The sequence below is a fragment of the Carassius auratus genome, chromosome 41 (genome assembly GCF_003368295.1).
Source record: "Carassius auratus strain Wakin chromosome 41, ASM336829v1, whole genome shotgun sequence".
NCBI lineage: Eukaryota > Metazoa > Chordata > Actinopteri > Cypriniformes > Cyprinidae > Carassius > Carassius auratus.
The window spans coordinates 5,287,894-5,306,920 of record NC_039283.1 but is presented as its reverse complement, the minus strand read 5'-3'; the positions used below and the strand labels follow the sequence as shown (position 1 = coordinate 5,306,920).

Genomic DNA, 19,027 nt, shown 5'->3' with positions numbered 1-19,027 from the left:
ATATTAAAGCTCTAAACATTCAAGCATGATGACTATGTATGTGAAGAGCACTGCTGCTCTATTTCTGAGCTGCATCTGACCTGACATTCACATAAAGAGAGAGAGAGAGGAGAGAGAGAGAGAGAGAGAGAGAGAGAGATCGAAATGACCTGACTCCTTTTCTCACTAAAAATACAGACGGATGGAACTGAGCTATCCCAGAGGGCCATGCATAGAGGTGGTGTGTGTTCATAAGGCTCTATAGAGACTAACTCAATTCTCCTCAGGCACATGAGTGGCTCAGTAACACAGCTAGGTTTACTTCAGGTTTACACGGCTGGTAGACAATAATGCAAACATAGATCCTACAAACACAACATATATTACATTTTCCACTTGCAATAGAAGATCAAAAGGCCAGATGTGATGCAATACATTACAGCACCAGTACATGGGAGAACGAAAGCATCAGTGTGTAATATGAGAGGAAGATAATAGCATGCTGTAATTATACAGCTCTAATTGCTGAATGGGTTACTCGCAGCTTTGGCCTGCAAACATGTGTTTCTTTATGAATGTGTCTTAGAAAAAGACTGACAATTCTGTGGGCAACTGTAACTGCTTTTGTAAACTGTTGTGTTTGCATGTTCATTCAGACGTGGGGCACATCTTTAGAAGGACTTACTGTAATCCATGGCAAGTTGAAAGCGCCACATATGACTTTGGAATATCACGTACTTTCCCATGGTAGTAACAGTGTTCTCCACCCTGCAGGGACAAACAAACAATAATCACAAACAGCTTTAAATGTGGCTAATTCAATCAGAATTTAGTAAGAAAGGTCAGAAGGACCATCCCTCTTATAATATTCGATTTATTGTTTTGTTTTTAACTTAAATGCAGCATTATGTGAAGAAGCTGTTGCTGGATTTATTATTCATCTGTTATGTATAATCAGGATTTGCTTCCATCAGTTTCCAAATAAAAAGAGAAAATAATCAAATGAGACAAGGTAATCATGTAAGTAAGTAATTTATTATATATGGAAATATTATATTCAGTGGTTTCTCTTATTTTCCTAGTGATATTAAGTGCCAGTTTATCAGGAAGTGACGGTTTAGTTCTTTTGATTTTTTTGGATGGAAACGGTGCTTATTCGCAAATGTTTAATACTGTTTTTGCAGCACAGTTTTGCGCACATCAAATTCGCAAATTTAGATGGAAACATAGCTAATGACTCTTTCTGTATGCTACATCGTTACACCAGTAGGTGGCGACAAATGACTGTCGTTATGAGTGAATCACTGACTCGTTCTTTGAAACGATTTGTTCAGAATGCCAATTCATTCATATCTGTGAGCGAGTCACGGAATCATGCATTATCTTTCAAGAATAAAAAACACTGAGCCACTGAAACATTCATTCAACAGAATCATTCATAAACGCTGATTCATTCAGGACTGAAGCGCCACTACTGTGTGTTACTCAGAGACACAATGGTTCTGTTGCAGCTTTATTTGGAAATTAAAAGTAGCGGAAAAAGTAACAGCCATTATTGTGTCTAAAATGTAAGCAACATTAACTTGTATATTGAACTTGTATAAAAGCAGTATCACCAATAAGACTAAGATCATGGATTGTTGTATTTTATGTTGATATTAAATGTATAAATTCTGCATGTGTGTGGGTCAACATTTATATTGGCCACTTTTGTTAGTACTGAAGTGATCGGAAGACTTGTAAGAGCATTCCTGAGTGTGTTTGTTATTTATGAAATGTTTTTAGTGTAAGTGCTCGACTGCCATTAGAGATGCAGGTTTTTCTCTTCCTGGTTTTTCTCTGAGGACTGAGGCTGCAACATTTACCAGCAGATCAATTTCATTTCATCCCTCTCTCTGCACTGGACAAAAAGTGTCATACGTTGAGTTTTATCCATTCTTTTGCTGTTCTCTTTCCTCTAGCTTGCTCTGGAGCACTTCTGCTTCTTTTTTCCACATGTACAATTTTCTGTCCTCAGGGGTTCTCAGCTAATTAAGAAGAGGACAGTCTCTACCACAACAACACAGAGACATTCCTGAAGAGTGCAGTTGTTGTAGAAACAGCCCCTCTCAGAATAATGACCCAGCAAGCATTAGTCCCAAGAATCACAGAGAGACAGGCTGGGTCCAAAATCTAAAGAAATGCTGCCTTTTCATGCAGTTTACACATCTGTTCAATCTTTATTTGACCCTCCAACTCTAGCACTCTTTATTCTAATTCTATTCTTTAAAAAAAAGAATTTTAGACTTGGGCTCTATTAATTTACTAACTGCTTGTTTTCTTAAAATAAAAATAAAAAACAATAGCTGCTCTAATCTTTTTGTATTCTATCTATTTTTCTTTTTAAATTAACAAAAGCGAAAAAGAAGGCCTCTAACACTAGCTTGCTCTATTCTTTTTTCTATTCTTTCTGTTTCTATTTATTCATTATAGAAAAAAAACTTGATACTGTATGTGTCCTGCGTTAAGCTAACTGAGAATTGTTATAGCACTTGCATATCATTGCTTTCTTGTTGATCCTGATTTTTCTAAATTTAGTTGTCAGTAAGATTCTAATATTTAGAACTTAATGTATATTGTATTCTAGGGCTGCACGGATAATGGATAAGCGAAAGTGCACATGAAGTGTGCCATTTGGGACAGGGCCTTAGAATACTATGAAATATGTTGCGTGCCTTATTCTGTGTAAGAAGCCATATCATCAACAGAAGGATTTATTTCAAATACTCGACTGACGTTATGAAGTGAGTTTGGAGTAAAAACATGTTATTAAATATGGTATTCAGATGTAGCAGCATTAACTACACAGAGCTGTAGTTCACTGACAAATTATGCAAGCAGCTTTCATAATCGCAGAACATTTCTTCTATTTCATAATCGCATGATTAAATTGCCTGGGATTATGAACACAATTTTGAGTAGCTTGTCAGTGAACTATTGCTCTGTGTAGTAAATGCTGCTCCATCTGAAAGCACATGCTGTAGATTTACTACTTATCACAGAACCAGCTTTACTGACAAGATACACATGACAATCACATTAGATTATGTGATTGTCTATGTTAATGTAAATGTAAAATTAGTTTTCCACAAAAATTTCAAGCAGAAAAACTCAAAAGTTTTCAAAACTTTTTTTCAAGAAACATTTTTGTAAATTCAGCATTGCATCACAGGAATAAATTACATTTTAAAATATATGAAAAAAAAATGTTTTAAATAATTGCTATAATATTTCATAAAATCAAATAAATGTAGCCTTAGTAAGCATAGATATTACTTTTTAAAAGCATAAAAAAAGTCTTACTGACGCCAAATATTTGAAGAAGTCCGTTTATTATTTGCAATTTTAAGAATTCAATGTTGATTTTAGTCCACAACTGTTTTTCATCCCAGCTTCCAAAAAACATATAGAAAATGAGCATTGTACATTGTTTCTGAACTTATTTTATAGAATATATTTCTATAAAAAAATATTATTTTCTATACTATTTATTTTTCACTGCATATTGTGTTTTCTTAAACTATTTTTATATTTCATATTTTTATATTTAATTAGAAATATGTTTTTTTTCCCTTTTATTAACACATTTCTTTAGCGGGTGAAAATATATAATGGAACATATTAGGGATGTCAACGATTAATCGATGATCGATTAATTGTCGATAAGAGATGCAATCGATTAAGGCCATCGATGGTCGGTTAACCGATTCAATGTTGGGCTGCGTGCGGCTCATGCGCACTCAACACGTGCGAGCGGCTGTGAGTGACGGTGACGATATATAAAAGCATCATCATTCATTCACAATGTACAAATTAAGCTTTTAATGTGATTTAAACTTTAAAGTACATTAAAATAGAAACAACATAAAAGTTCTTCAACATTAAATGCAATAGAAATGTAGTTACTAATCATTTCATCAGATAACTGTTTTTTATCGTAAAATTTATAGCCTACTAAGTAATAGGCCCAACATAAAAATAACAATTTGTTTTCATGTTTTTTTTTTTTTTTTTAAATAGGCTATGCGAAATATATCCGACTTAAATAGGCTAATTAAGATTAACGGATTTAAAACAGAAGTGTGGGCGCTCCATAAGTTCACAAAAAAAAAAAAAAAAGGATGACAACGCATTCTGTTTGTTTGCTTTATTTTACAAGAGCACAAATCTTCTGTTTGTATTGTGAGTGTGCACAAACGAAAGTAAACACTTTTGCGGAAAATATATATTTTTTTTTTAATGTCTCAGCTGTTTCGATCGCCCCGGAGCCTGCTGCACACGTATATTCTAGCGATTCAAACTTACATCGCAGTCTGTTCATTATCAAAATAAAATGTCAACTAAACATTAAAAGGTTACACTGTTCAGTTTAAATAGACCGTAGTATACCGGTCCACTCTGCTGTTATGCCAAGGACGTTTTTGCTCATATGAAGAGGATCATCTTTTCCGTCTATATGCGAATGCGTTTTAAGTACAAGCCTAGTTTACATTATAAATAATAGTTTAACATTCAAATACATTGCGAATATGGAAACATTTCGATTTGTGCCGAATGAGACATGAGCAATAACCTCCAAATAAATCTAGCCAAAGCCCCGCTCGCTCATCCTCGTGTGCACGCATGCACTGTCACGATCTAATGCGCTGTATGCCGGATTTTTAAAAATCTGACATTTTCTAGGACAGAATCCAGCAGGATCAAATTAATGTGAGCAACTGTGTTTTGGTGCAGCAGCGCCGATGTAGTTCACTTAATGTGCAGCGCAGTCACACGCGCTCCACATTTCGGATAATTTTATACAATAATGTCAGTTGAAAACATTGCAATTTTGCTTTAAAATACAACAACGAGCACCACAAAACCATTTAAAGAGGCGCGTTCAGCGTTCTCCGTGCGGGATTGGAAACTGTCAACAAAGTAAAATGACCTCAAAAGTATGGCGCGCTCTCTTCATTTTATCAAATGATCATAATCGCATCTATTCATTTTATAATCCTGCTACTAGCATTTTATTCAGACTAAAACCTCTTTAATTCAAGTGAGAAAGCGTTTTGTGTGTGTGTGTGGCTTTTGCACATTCTGTCATACCGCTGACTGCGTATGTGCCTGCAATAGACGCATTTTGCAGTATTATGGTTAACGATTAATCGATTAATTGATCGTTAATTTAAACGACGATCGATCATGGAAATAATCGAAATTTGACATCCCTAGAACATATATATTTTTCTTTGTAATAGATAAAAATTCTCTGAGATATATAAATTCTAAAAACAATAATCTAAAATACTAATGATAATTTTAAAATAATAAACCTACTGTTCCCCTTTCCTTGTGATTTATGTAATTTTGAGGTCTTAATAAGAATCAGGATTTCGTTTCTAAAGAATAATAGAGAACCTGGATATGTTCACTACACGTATAAAACATCTATATAAAACACACACCTTGACACAATGATGGTGTCCATCATTCAGCACACAAATAGAACACTGTATCCTTGCCCCTGTGTGAGTGTGTGACAGGAACAATCTGCCACTGGGCAAAAACAAATAAACACCTGCTCTGGGTGTGATGTGTCTCATCTGAACACACACGTACTTCAGTTCACTGACAGAATGATGTTGAGATTCCCAAAGTATTTCTAAGAGACACAAATCTGATCAGACTATAGTCACAGTTCCACTGTTCCCACACATAGTCATAGAGTGGAAAGAATGGGGTCAAGGCAATTGCATGAATTAATACGTTTTTTGGTTGTATAAACAAAAAAAAAGTAATAGTGGAGTAATCATGAGCTAAAGGTTTAATATACTTTTGGTCTAAAGCAGATATTTATTTGATATTGGAATGAGAGTTTATACTCACTTTGTTGACAACTGACTTCCCCTCTTTTGTTATGTGCCTCTCAATGTAATTTGATGATAGAAGATCACTGCAAAAAAAGTGAAAGTTATTACATTTTTACTAAATGTAAGTTCTATTCTACTATTTTGTTAAATATTATTCTGAAACTTATTTTAAATTAAAACAAATCACAGAAATCTTACAAGAGTACAGAACAAAAAAAACTTAATTGCATTTCCTAAAGAAAAAAGCAGGGCTTGCAAATCATCAAAAAAATTAAAGCGTCACCTAAGGTTAGATTTTAGGCTTTGGTTCAGAAATGGTCTGGAATGTTATGACCGTAAATAAATGCAAGTGAGCAAATATCAAACAGATTTCAGTATGCAAATACTATAATGCTGCCATTGCAATTTATACAATATCTCACATTTCTTAAAGAGAAAATAAATATTCAGCACACTTAAGATAAAATAATTTAAGATTAAATATATTGATAAAATTAAGATTACACACACACACACACACACACACACACACACACATATATTTACATTTACATTAAGTAATTTAGCAGACGCTTTTATCCATAGTGACTTACAAATGAGGACAATGGAAACAAACAAAATCAACAAGACAGTGATGATATGCAAGTGCTAAAACAATTCTTAGCTAGCTTAACGCAGTACACATAGCAAGGTTTTTTAAATGATTAAATAAATAAAAAGAAAACAGGTAGAATAAAAAAAAGAATAGAGCAAGCTAGTTTTAGAGGCCTTTTTTGTTTCGTTTTTTTAATTAGATGATAAAAAGAAAACAAAGAGATAGAATACAGAAGCTAGTGTTTTTTTTAAGAAAACAAGCAGTTAGTAAATAAATAGAGTGCAAGTCTAATATATGTGTGTGTGTGTGCGCGCACACATTTTATGTAATTCTATATATTTTTATTGGTGATCTTTTAATCTTAGACGTGCTGTATATACATATTATAAGCTTGAGCCTAAAAAATACTTGTTGAAACTTAGTGGAGAAATAGAAAATAAAGGAAAACAGACTGCCTGATGAATATCGGCACTGTAAATATGATTCATCATCCTCCCAAACACTCCTGGTGATCCTGGCATCACACATTCAATGAGCAGATCAAATCAACACTGATGTCACTCATGTGTGCAGCTTATCTAACAGGGGCCTGAAATGGAACAGAATCTGGAGAGTTATGAGCAATCCTGCTGAGAGATCCATGGATGATTTCATACATCACAACTCACACTAAGTTGTGTTCAAGGACACTTTAGTTTGTGTGGCAAAGCTGGACTCAAAAAGTTGTTCATAAACTGGGTCGAGAGATTCACTGGGAGAGCACACTGTTCCCCTGGAGGATGATACTTAGTGACTGTAGCATGTAAATAAAACCAAACTATATGAGCCAAATGATATAACTGCAATGACCACAAATTGGCAATGAAGCGAAAAACAGACTGAGCGCAGGAGCAGAGATGGGTGAAAGTGTCTCGCAGCAGGAGCACTGACTGTGAGATCACTTACTGTGAGCTCATCACTAGGACAATCACAGCATGACATCAAACCTGCCTTTAAAGACAGAAACACTCGTCTTTATCAGCAGTTCACTAAACTAGGTGATTAATAGGGTATTTATAGAGCCACAGTACCATAACAGGAAAAATAATACATTTTTGTATTTAAAGACTCATTCTGTGGTAAATGCAAATGTACATCAAATATATGTGACTGTGAGAAGGAAATCAAAACAAGCAGACAGAGAGAAAATGACTGAGCACTGAAAGAGGATCAGTACAGGAGCAGAGGAAGATAAAGAGGGAGTGATAAAGTGGGATGTCAAAGGAGAGAAACATTGTGATAGATTATAAGAGCTGCCTTTGCACCCTCACACAAAAAAGCATATACAGTTGCTAAATTCTTCCACCCATCACGTCTCCTTCCCCACCCTTCTCAGAAAAAGGTGGGTGAATTTGCTGAAAATAATCTTTTTTTTCTGACCACAAAACTGCATTTTGTCTTTTCTTTTTAAAGTAAATAAAACAAGAAAATAAAGCTTTATTAATTTTGGTTATTTCATATATCTGAGTCAAACAGACTGGGTCATTATGTCAATTGCAACATCATAATCAAGGTAAGTCAGTCTCTATCTCTCTTTCTTTGTTAAAGTGCATCTGCAACTATGCTTTTGTTCCATTTATTTTCATTTTGGTGACTGAATGCAATTAATATGTTTTATGTGTCATCAAATTAAGTTCAGGATAATAAATATTATTATAGAAAACATTTTATAGGAAAAATATTTGCACATTCTAAAATTTATGTGTGTGTGTATTATATATGTGTACTGTTTTAAATTTGATCATACATTTAACATTATTTTCTAATAACAATTTTCCTAAAATTATTTTTATAATATTTAGAATATTTATTCAAATATTTATAATTTTCCCTTATATAATACTTTTTCAATATATTCAAAGTATATTTATTTCATTTGTTCATGCAGGGGACCTCTGGAGATCTGTTAGCAGAAAAATCTAATACCTGTCCTGTGTTTGCACTGTCCCAGTCTAAGCAGTGGTGGAAATCTGCAGTGTATTGTGCTTTGTGAAATGCGAAGTTGATGGCAGATTTCTGCTTTAATTGCTTTGGGATTTGAATTATTTATAAGGAAAGCCCCATAATTCCCCATCCCATTCCAATCCATCCCTCTTCACACACACCCTGCCCTACAAACATTTAAATATGGCTCCGTCACATGACTACAAAATGGCTCTCATTTCTCATGGAAAGCTTAATGGACTGGTCCATTGTCAGAGAGAGATGGAGAGAGAGAGGTAAAGAGAGAGAGAGAGAGAGAGAGAGTGAGAAATGCTAATTAAAGAAGAGAGGGAAACCAGAGGAATAGAAATGAAGGGGTTTGCAGCCAAGAGAACAGATTGTGTGTGAAGTAGTGCTGCTTTTTCTGTGTGTGTGAGGTGAAGAGGTTTTATTACAGAGATTTTTTCTGTCCAAAAACCTAGTGAGCTGCCTACCTGGACAACATTTTAAAGCATCCTGCCATAATTCTGCTGCCACCAGTAATACCCCTTTTAAGACAAGACAGCATGTGTCCTTTCCAAAGACATAGGATACATAGCTGAAAACAGACAGACTATGGATGAAACCTGCTATGATCACCCTACTTTTAAAGCACAAATTTGATTTAAACGATAGGTCTATATAGTATTCATAGGGGACATATTGTATTAGCCCTACAGTTAAAATGCATGCAATAAAATACTATTTTATATAACATTTACCTATTTATCTCACAATTCTGACTTTTCTTCTTACAAATGCAAGTTTATATCTCCTAGTCTGTCTATTGCTCAGACAAACTTCAGAGTCCTATACGAATGAAAATGAGATTTCAGTAAAAGGCATCATTTGGAGTTCCTTCCACAGCAAGGAAACATCAAATTAATAAAAAGTGAAATAAAGACATTTATTATGTTACAAAATACTTCATATTCAAATAAACGTCTTTTGAATTTTCTGTTAATCAAAGAATCCTGAAAAAATGTGGCACAGTTTCCTTAAAGATATTAAGCATCACAACAGTTTTCAACATTGATAATAATAAGAAATATTTCTTGAGCACCAAATCAGGCAGCATATTTTAACTATTTCTGAAGGATCCTGTGAGTAATGATGCAGAAAATTCAGCTTTGCCATTACAGGAATAAATCATACATTAAAATATAGGATAAATGAAAACAGTTCATTTAAATTGTAAAAATATTTTACAATATTACAGTTTTTACTGTATTTTTGATATAGCATAAGAGAATAATTTTTTTTCAAAAACATTCGATTCTTACCAACCCCATCCCTTTGAACTGTAGTTTTTTTTTTCATTTGTACACAATTACATAAATGCAAATTTATAAGACAAGTACATTTTGACATATGCAGCATCTTTAAAGAGTAAGTCTGGTTCAAGACCTTGGAGACCAGCAGAAGAACTTCTCCTGTGAGGAAAGGACGCCCCCCAGGACAGCTGGAGCCCCCGATCTCTGATTTAATTACTTGAACACATACAGTAAAAGTTGACTTTTTAATTAACACTTAAAACTACTGTAAACAAATGATAGTAGTAAAAGTAGTGTGTTGTTCCACAATTTATATTCCATGGAAATATGGAGACTTTCGCGATTCTGATTCCTGCTGTGATTTATGTGTGTTTGAGATTAAAGCAGTGACTCAAATTCCCAATAGAGACTAATGCCTGTTCATGACAAATACATCTTCATTAGACAAAAGTGGATGCAAGTCTAAGGTATCTAGAGTGTATTGAGATATTAATACATCAACATCATGTTAAAGTATTGTGTGAGAGCATTTGGGAATGTGTGTGTGTTTGTAAAAGCTGAAGTCAGTATTGTAAAGAGTATGCTGAGCGCTTCAGCTCTTTTGTGCTTTTGCTGTCCAGGAGTTTTTAAACCTGCAGCTCTGCCCGTGTTCACGAAGAGACAAAACTGCAGCCTCAGCAAACAAAAGACTTGCGAGCAGCCTTATCCATACACATTCACAGTACCCACAAATAATCACTATAATTAAATTAAATGTGCACAATAGAATCAGCAATATGTAACCATAAAACATGCATGAACACACACACACACACACACACACACACACACACACACACAGGGGAATGTATTTACAATGTAAGACAGATTTGGTATATTTCACAGAGAGACCCTTCCCCCCATAAGAAGAAATATTCTGAGGGGAGCAGGTGCAGTAGTTCTCTTTGTGAACGTGTGTTTCACCAGCTCCTCCCACTGAGCTTGTTCATATCAAATATGCTCATTATTTACACCGATATGCCTTCAAAATCAAATCCCCCCAATAACTCACAATCTAAACACAATCTCTCACACACCAGGTGATGAATTTACATTACTTCTCTAGTCATTTCTCTCTCTCTCTCTCGCTCTCTTTCTCTCTAAATATATACATATACAAATCTACCATCACAAGTTTGGGGTTGATAAGATTTAAACATTTTTTGAAACATTTCTGAATTAATCAGTAATTCACAACAGAGAAATATTATTACATTTTAATACAACTGTTTTCTATTTGAATATAGTTTAACTTTATTTTTAAATTTATTCCTGTGATTATAAAGCAGAATTTTCTGCAGGCATTACTCCATTCTTCATGGTCACATCTGTTACTCACTCAACAAACGTTACTTGTTATAAGCACAGTTTAAGAGAGCTTTCTGACCCTGCATAGACAGCAGAGCAACTGAAACGTTCCCAGGCCCAGAAAGGTAGTAAGGACTTTGCTAAAATAGTACACGTGACATTAGTGGTTCAACCATAATGTTATGAAGCTATGAGAATACTTTTTGTGTGCAAAGATAACAAAAATAACGTGAACAAAATGTATTCTTGTAGCTTCATAACATTACATAGCAACGTAACATTTTACTATCTTTCTGGTCCTGGGAACGTTTCAGTTGCACTGCTGTCTATGCAGGGTCAGGAAGCTTTAGGATTTCAGCAAAAATATCTTAATTTGTGTTCTGAAGATGAATGAGAATCTTACAGAGTTGAAATGACATGGGGGTGAGTAATTAAAGACAGAATTACATTTGTGGGTGAACAATACCTTAAGGAATCCAAGAAACAACATAATAAAGATCACCAAAAATAAACGTGCCACAACATGCTACAGCATAACAAATAAGATTCGCCTAATGATCAAATGTTGCATTTGCAACATTGCAAGAAAGAAAAAGGAAAAAAAGAGGATAATATAGGTGCATGCTAATTACAAATCTGTGTAAATCTGTTTAAGATGGACAGGTAGAGCAGAAAGTCTTAGACCTGCTTCTGAAATGATCTTGCGTCATGGTACATGTGAACTATATGAGCAGGAGCATTTCTGAAACTCTGATGCCAGCTGTTTTTCCTGACTCCATCTCTCTTGGATCCATCTCCTCCTCCATCACACACCTACACACACTTCACTCTCCCTCCATACAATAACTTATTCACTTTCTCTCTCTCTCTCTCTCTCTCTGCCTCTTTCTCATGTTTTGTGTAGCTTTCCTTTACTGTGCAGTTTCCTGAAAGGATGGTAAAATGGAGCTGAATAAATTTAATCATTATAAACTCAAGCTATTTAAGATACCATATAACAGTTCTGGACACTGACATTCAAAACACTGAATAGATATTTTACAAAAATGGCTTTAGTCAATATTGTGCTAGTTGTCTTCATATCTGGATACTGTTGTTTATCTACTATTGTGAAGATCCCAGATGATGCCAACTTTGCATCGACATAACAACAATGTCAAATATTATATTTATATTGGAACATCATCCTTATACTGTAATCATGAACAAGTTGTAATTGCACGCTATAATAACATTTCTGCTTAACTAAATACATGATGTGTTAACTATTTCACATTAACAATTAACACTTAAAGAAATTATTATATTTCCTGTATAATCTAAATTATGATTACAATGACATCAATGTGTTGTTATATAGACGCAAATTATTTTGATCAAGCCACACACTCACCCTATGGTTTGGAAACAAGAACCGGTTCTTTGATCATAATGTCTAAAAAACTCAGTACCACAGAATCAAACGAAGATAAGAAACCGACATCTCACACGCATGTACACACATGCTACAAAACCCTCAGGTGCAACAGACATCTGAAATTAAACCAATGAGTGTGTCTTGAGGTGTGTTTGGACTCTTTCATGCATGCTGAACACAGGTGAAAGGATGATAAATGTAAATGTAAATTGCAATGCATGAAGTGTTTTCATCCGAGGTGTGTGTATGCTTGTACCTATCTCTAAAATAAACTTTTAGAATGATTTATAATTACAAGTATGAAATGCCCAAAACAAAACCAATCTGCATACAGCTCACTCAACAGCAATCAGACACACACCAGCATCTCAACAGACATGTCCTGTCACAGGTTTGATCTGATGAGACCTCATGTGTGTGCTGACTGGGTCAGACAGAAGTTTATAATAGCAGATGGCAGATGACACTGGGATTCTTCTGCACTGTGTTTTTCTGAGCTTAGACCCTGCATGGAGTCTGTGGGTGTTGCTTACAGGGACATTTTTAAATACTACTTCAGATTAATGTATAAAATGAACATAAACATTACACATTATTACTTTTGAGTTTCATAAATAAATATTAAAAATACTCAAATATTTAATATAATGAGTCTCACATTAGAGACATTAAAGTATCTCTACATACTTGTGAGTATGAGAAAGACATGACCGGGATGTTTTGCATCTCCAAATTAAATGTGTATACTGTTGGGAAATTTTATTACAATTTCTGATTCAATAATTCATTGGCATTCTCACTAAATCTATATATTATTGTCAGATAATAAAAGGAATATGTATTGTAGCATACAAATGAAAAAAATAGAGTTTTTGACAGAAGTCTCTTATGCTCATAAAGGCTGCATTTATTTGATCAGAAATACAGTAAAACAAATACTATTATATCAATGTTGGATAAAATAAAAAGAAAATGGAAATAAAAATTGTATCATTAAAACGTTACCGTCAATTCTGATCAATTTAATGGATTCAAATATATTCTGAAATATCAAGTAAACACAAAGGGTGAAGAAAAACTAAATAATTATTTCATTATTCTTACAAAATAATGATTTAGTTAACATGAAAACAAATTTGCCAATTTAATGCATTTGATTCATAAAACACATTCAAGACATTCTCTGTCATGTTTAATGGGAATTTTGCTTCACAGGTAGATTTATTTTGCTTTAAGGAAGTTTAGATGAGGGCACTGGAAAGCAAGACAAAAATGGGATTTATCATGTACATACCAAAGATTTGATATTAATGGATGACATGTCTGCACTGATTTCTAAATTCAAAGGTGAACTTGAGATAGTTTTTTATCTGTTCTGAGTTGAAGCAGTCTGTTCCCACCCCTCAGCATCAGCAATATCTGACCGATTTCAATGCTTCCTTTCTGCCACATGGACCGTTGTCACGATGACAAAGCATGATTGAAAAGCAGAAAGTCCATTTGCACCAACCGCTTTAATCAAACACCCTCATTCATTATGCAGAGTGCATGAGAGGGTGCAGGGGGCAAGCCAGTGTGTGTGTGTGTGTGTGTGTTATTCAAATAATACAAGCAAAATAAGACTTATTGTTGTGGAAAATGATATATGTCAATTGAGATTGCTAATATGTATTGAGATTGCTAAGCTATAGATGTTGAACGATTATACAAAATACATTTTTGAGGAAAGTAGGTCTCAGCAGGAGGCCAGTGAAAAGCCAAATTCACACAAACACACACACAAACAAGTTAAGAAAATTCCTAACACTTTAGAAATGAACAGAGAGAGGTGACAGAATGAGAATGAAAGAATGAATTGGTTTCCTAGGTGGAAACTGGGAAACGAATCTGGACGCAGGTCAGTCAGGACGGATCCTACTGCCAGCTCTCCATGGGTGCAGAAGAACAAACTAAACAACGCAACACACACTTTTGTGATTCTCGCTGCAATATACTGTATACACACAGCACTATTCAAAGGGACAGAGGAAATCAAATCCATCCTATCAGAAGCCATTAATGCAAAAACCTGTACTGAACAAGACAAGCTACATTCAGACTTAAAGAGAGAACACTAACTGATATAATAACCTGTATCAATGGCTCTAATCCAAAACCTGGTGAGCAGCCTACGCAGACAGGATTTTATCAGAGTAAAAAAAGTATCAGAGGTGTGCTCCTGACGCGTCGACTATTAAAAAAGGAAGGCAGCATGATTATGCTGCCTTTAAGAAAACCTCTGGAATTCTTAGCCAGCAGTGCATGTAAATTTTGTGGAAATGCAGTCCCAAAATGCACTGCAACAACTTGTGAAAAACAATACTATGTACAAACAAGCAAAACATGACTGTCTTTAGCACACACAAGTACCATCGCACAGATTGTTGGGAACCAAACTAAACAACTAGCTGTTAATGACATCAGAGATGTGTCTCTCTTCTGTATTCACAGTGCAAGAAATCACAGGGAACAAGCAACAAGGTACGTCTTGACTCATTCGTGTTCCCTGATCTTGAAATAAACTGCAAGGAGAAACAAGCCCATAAAAATTTAAAGGGGGTCATATGATTTTTCCTTTCTCTTTTGAGTGTAACAAGCTCTTGTAAATCTAGATCTGTAAAGTTGCAAAGACTAAAGACTCAAAATCAAAGAGATATTCTTTTTAAAGTTAAGAGTCAACCACACCCCCCTAAAACGGCTCGTTCTAACACGCCCCCACATCTTTACGTCACTATGTGGGAAGATTTGCATAACATATTATGCAGCGCCTGAAAATAGTTCCCAGCAACTCTGCTATTGCTGCAACTACACACATTTTTACGGCAGCACAGTTCCTTAATTATTATGCCGGAATTGAAGTACCATATTTTCCGCACTATAAGGCACACTTAAAAGCCTTTAATTTTCTCAAAAAACGACAGTGCGCCTTATAATCCGGAGCACCTTATATATGGATCAAGGCACTCTGTCAAAATGTTGACATTCCCTTTGGCATAGCTCCATCTAGTGGATGCATAAAGCAAACCCAGTCAAATGTTTGACTGCAGTATCTTCTATTCTATGCGCCTTATATTCCGGTACACCCTATATATGAAAACAGTTCTAAAAAAGGCCATTCATTGAAGGTGCACCTTATAATCCGGTGCGTCTTGTAGTGCGGAAAATACGGTATAGTTCCTAATCATATCAGCCTTGAAAATCGCAACTCATTTTCATTTTCCACTGGTACACGATATTATTACAGAAGAGTCAAGTTTTAAATAGGAAAAACATCCAAACTCTTTGGTCATTTTTTAACGTGATGCTACTGGTCTAATAGGATTCAAAGATCAAGCTATGCTAAAAGTGACTTCCCCAGACCCGGAGATCGGCTGAATGGATTCATAAATGGTAAAACTCAATTTATTAACTCTGGGGGAGTTGGAGTATGCAAACATCACGCAAGCATCACTACCAGGAGCAGAAAGTGTACGACTTAATGTCTCCGCTTTCAATTTTTGAAGCAGCAACTATCACAGATGGGTATGTGCAGCGCCACATTGAACACTCATAAAGACTGCCCTCAAGGCCTAAAAGTCCTTTAATATTAACAGCAGTTATGCATGTCAAACTCAAATGAAGTGACTCCTTTACAGAGGTATAACTATATGAGAATGCCAACAGCACAACACAAACACACTCCATTAAAAAAGGGCCTGACAAAAACACAGGGAGTCGCATCTTAAATCCAGAGTTTCTCTCCACCAAGATGATTCAGGAGAAACACAGACACTGAAGGAGAACACTGAAATATTCATGATGCATTATTGTAATGAAATCAAATCTGCTGACTCTGACTCTGTCTGGCACCAGTTTAAAGTATGTAGATGTGTGTGCAGTTGAGGATGTAAGAACATGCCAGGTTATGGTTCAGCCCCAATTTTATTTATTTATTTTTGCATTGAGACATTTTCATAACTAATGTTTCATACTTCAAAATGTATTTCCAATCGAATTATTCTTAATAAGGCATAATTTCCACATAATTCTCATTACCATAATGCAAGAAAAAAAATAATTAGTAGAATGTAAAAAAAGAATAGATTCAAATAGTACAGTATTTATTCGTCATGGCAATATTTGCTGTACTTTAATTTATGCCGATTTAAATACAAAATTCACTGTTATACAGTAAAGGGAATCTAATGAGGATCATAAATGAGAGTAATAAGAATTAAAAAAAAACTATAATAAGGTTTTTTTTTTGGGGGGGGGGGCTAAATAATGTAAAAATGCAAGAAATATTTAGGATCCTTAAAAGGCTTTATGTTATTAATATAAAATAAAGGGGTTTTTTTTTCAAGGTGGAATGTTAACTAGTTTTCATGTCATGGGAAAATATTAGTAAATGGATTAGGGCATTAAGGCTTCAAATTCAAAACAATCACAAAAATGCAAAAACTGCCACTACAGGACCAATCAAATGAGAACAAGGAATTAATGAAAATAGTGATCTTTTTCAAAATTAAGAAAACATGTAATGTATGGAATCCTGACAGAAAGAGAGACAGAGAAAGACAATTGTGTAGATGTCATCATCGATAGATTGGTTAGGTCTTTCCCAATCTTTCAGCATAAATCATCAGCCATTATGATCATGCAGACCATCAGCAGCAACATAAAACCCTTTGCTAATTGAATAGAATCTGATGCACATTAGTCATATATCACACACACACACACACACAGCATTTTTCCAGTGCTTTTCTGAGCTCAAAGAGCTACATGACATCCTGAAAGCAGATACTCACTGGTTCAGTTCCACGTCTAAAATGAAGGTCTGTCCAAAGGCCTGCACCTGGAAGCTAGCCTGAGCCATGTGGTTCTATAAGAGACAAAACAAGATGATACCTTGTCATTCTCATCTCTTATAATGTCACACATGAGCCGAGACAATAAAAAATGTAAAAAATAGAACATATTTGGTGTGTTGAGGGGGGGGGGGGGGGTTAAAATTAGATGCGCTAATTGCTTTTTTTTATCCATCACGGTACACTTTGATGTGCAGGACTGGTGGCTGTCTGATGGTTAATTCACTGCCTGCTTGGGGCCCATATGGCCAGGGCCGTATAACACCCCCTCAGGGGAAAGAGAAGCTTTTGGATTGCAATGCATTGTTCTCTTTGCTTGTGAGTGGATGTGTGTGTATGTGTGTGTGTGTCTGTGTGTGTGAGGTGGGGGGTAGGCAGAAATAGAAGCATATGAGCGAGGTGAGGAGAGTCTAACACCCCCAGGGGATCACACCTCTCCCTAAGCGAGCAAAGTAGTTATCAATAAAAATGGAAGGAGAATGAAGGGGTGGAAGAAATATGTAGGGGCCAACCTGCGCCAAACCTCACAGAGTCACACCCACATCAATCTCCTGCTCCTCAAATGTGTATTTGTTTGTGAAGTCTAAACAAGATGCACAATAACACTCTAACACACAAATCTAATAAAGAGACTGGGCTGCAGCTTTTGGCCATTAGACTACGCCTTTAGTATCATCGATTGCCGTTTCATCATAATATTGTTTTAAAATGCTAAATTTATTTATTTTTTTCTGATCTACATTTTGTGTAAAAAAAGGAGAAAATCTAAAATTAGCAAACTTCTCTTCTTTTTTTCCCCTCATTTTTTTTTTTGCATCAGTGAATTTCTATAAATAAAACCATCTTCAAAAAGATCCAACTGTAAGCCAAACGTGGAGCTAGAAACAGACCCAAGCTTAGTTTGTATTGTAAAATGCATTTATGATAACATGTATTTCATTGGCATATGCTTCTAATCCAGTCTCTAATGTGTAACCATATATGTGACCCTGGACCACAAAACCAGTCTTAAGTCACTGTGCTGTGGTATATTTTTAGCAATAGCCAAAAAAAGGATTATGGGTCACAATTATTGATTTTTCTTTTATGCCAAAAATAATTTAGGATATTAAGTAAAGATCATGTTCCATAAAGACATTTTATAAATTTCCTACCGTAAATATATCAAAACCTAATTTTTGATTAGTAACATGCTGGCTAAGAACTTAATCTGGACAACTTTAAAGGTGTTTTTCTCAGTATTTAGATTTTTATGCACCCTCAGATTCCAGATCTTTAAATAGTTGTATCTCAGCCAAATATTATCTGTTCTTAACAAACCATACATCAATGGAAAGCTTATTTAATCAGATTATGCATACAATCTCAATTTTGAGAAATGTATCCTTATGACTGATTTTGTGGTCCAGGGTCATATATAACACCACAATGATCAAATCAATACAATGTATTGACATTACAAAAAAGCCTTTGAGAGAATTACACAGAGCTCAGCTGCACACTTCAGACAAAGGGTTAAGCCCCACACGTGCACACACAGCCCAAAGTACAAAACAGGGACGTTAGGACACATGTACAGTCATTCTAACCAGTCAGACTCAATACATTACCAAGGCCACAAGCGTTTGCAT

The 19,027-nt window shown here is 35.1% G+C and overlaps 1 protein-coding gene across 1 annotated transcript in view; it reads right to left on the bottom strand.

Moving 5' to 3' along the window:
- LOC113059888 (disintegrin and metalloproteinase domain-containing protein 22-like) overlaps window positions 1-19,027 on the bottom strand; it is a 57,381-nt gene that overhangs the window by 37,392 nt on the left and 962 nt on the right. The window contains exons 3-5 of the mRNA XM_026228548.1: window positions 17,337-17,410; window positions 5,890-5,956; window positions 665-747 (exon numbers count right to left, since the gene is read on the bottom strand). Coding sequence (XP_026084333.1) covers window positions 665-747; window positions 5,890-5,956; window positions 17,337-17,410 — 224 coding nt within the window. The remainder of the gene's footprint in view (window positions 1-664; window positions 748-5,889; window positions 5,957-17,336; window positions 17,411-19,027) is intronic.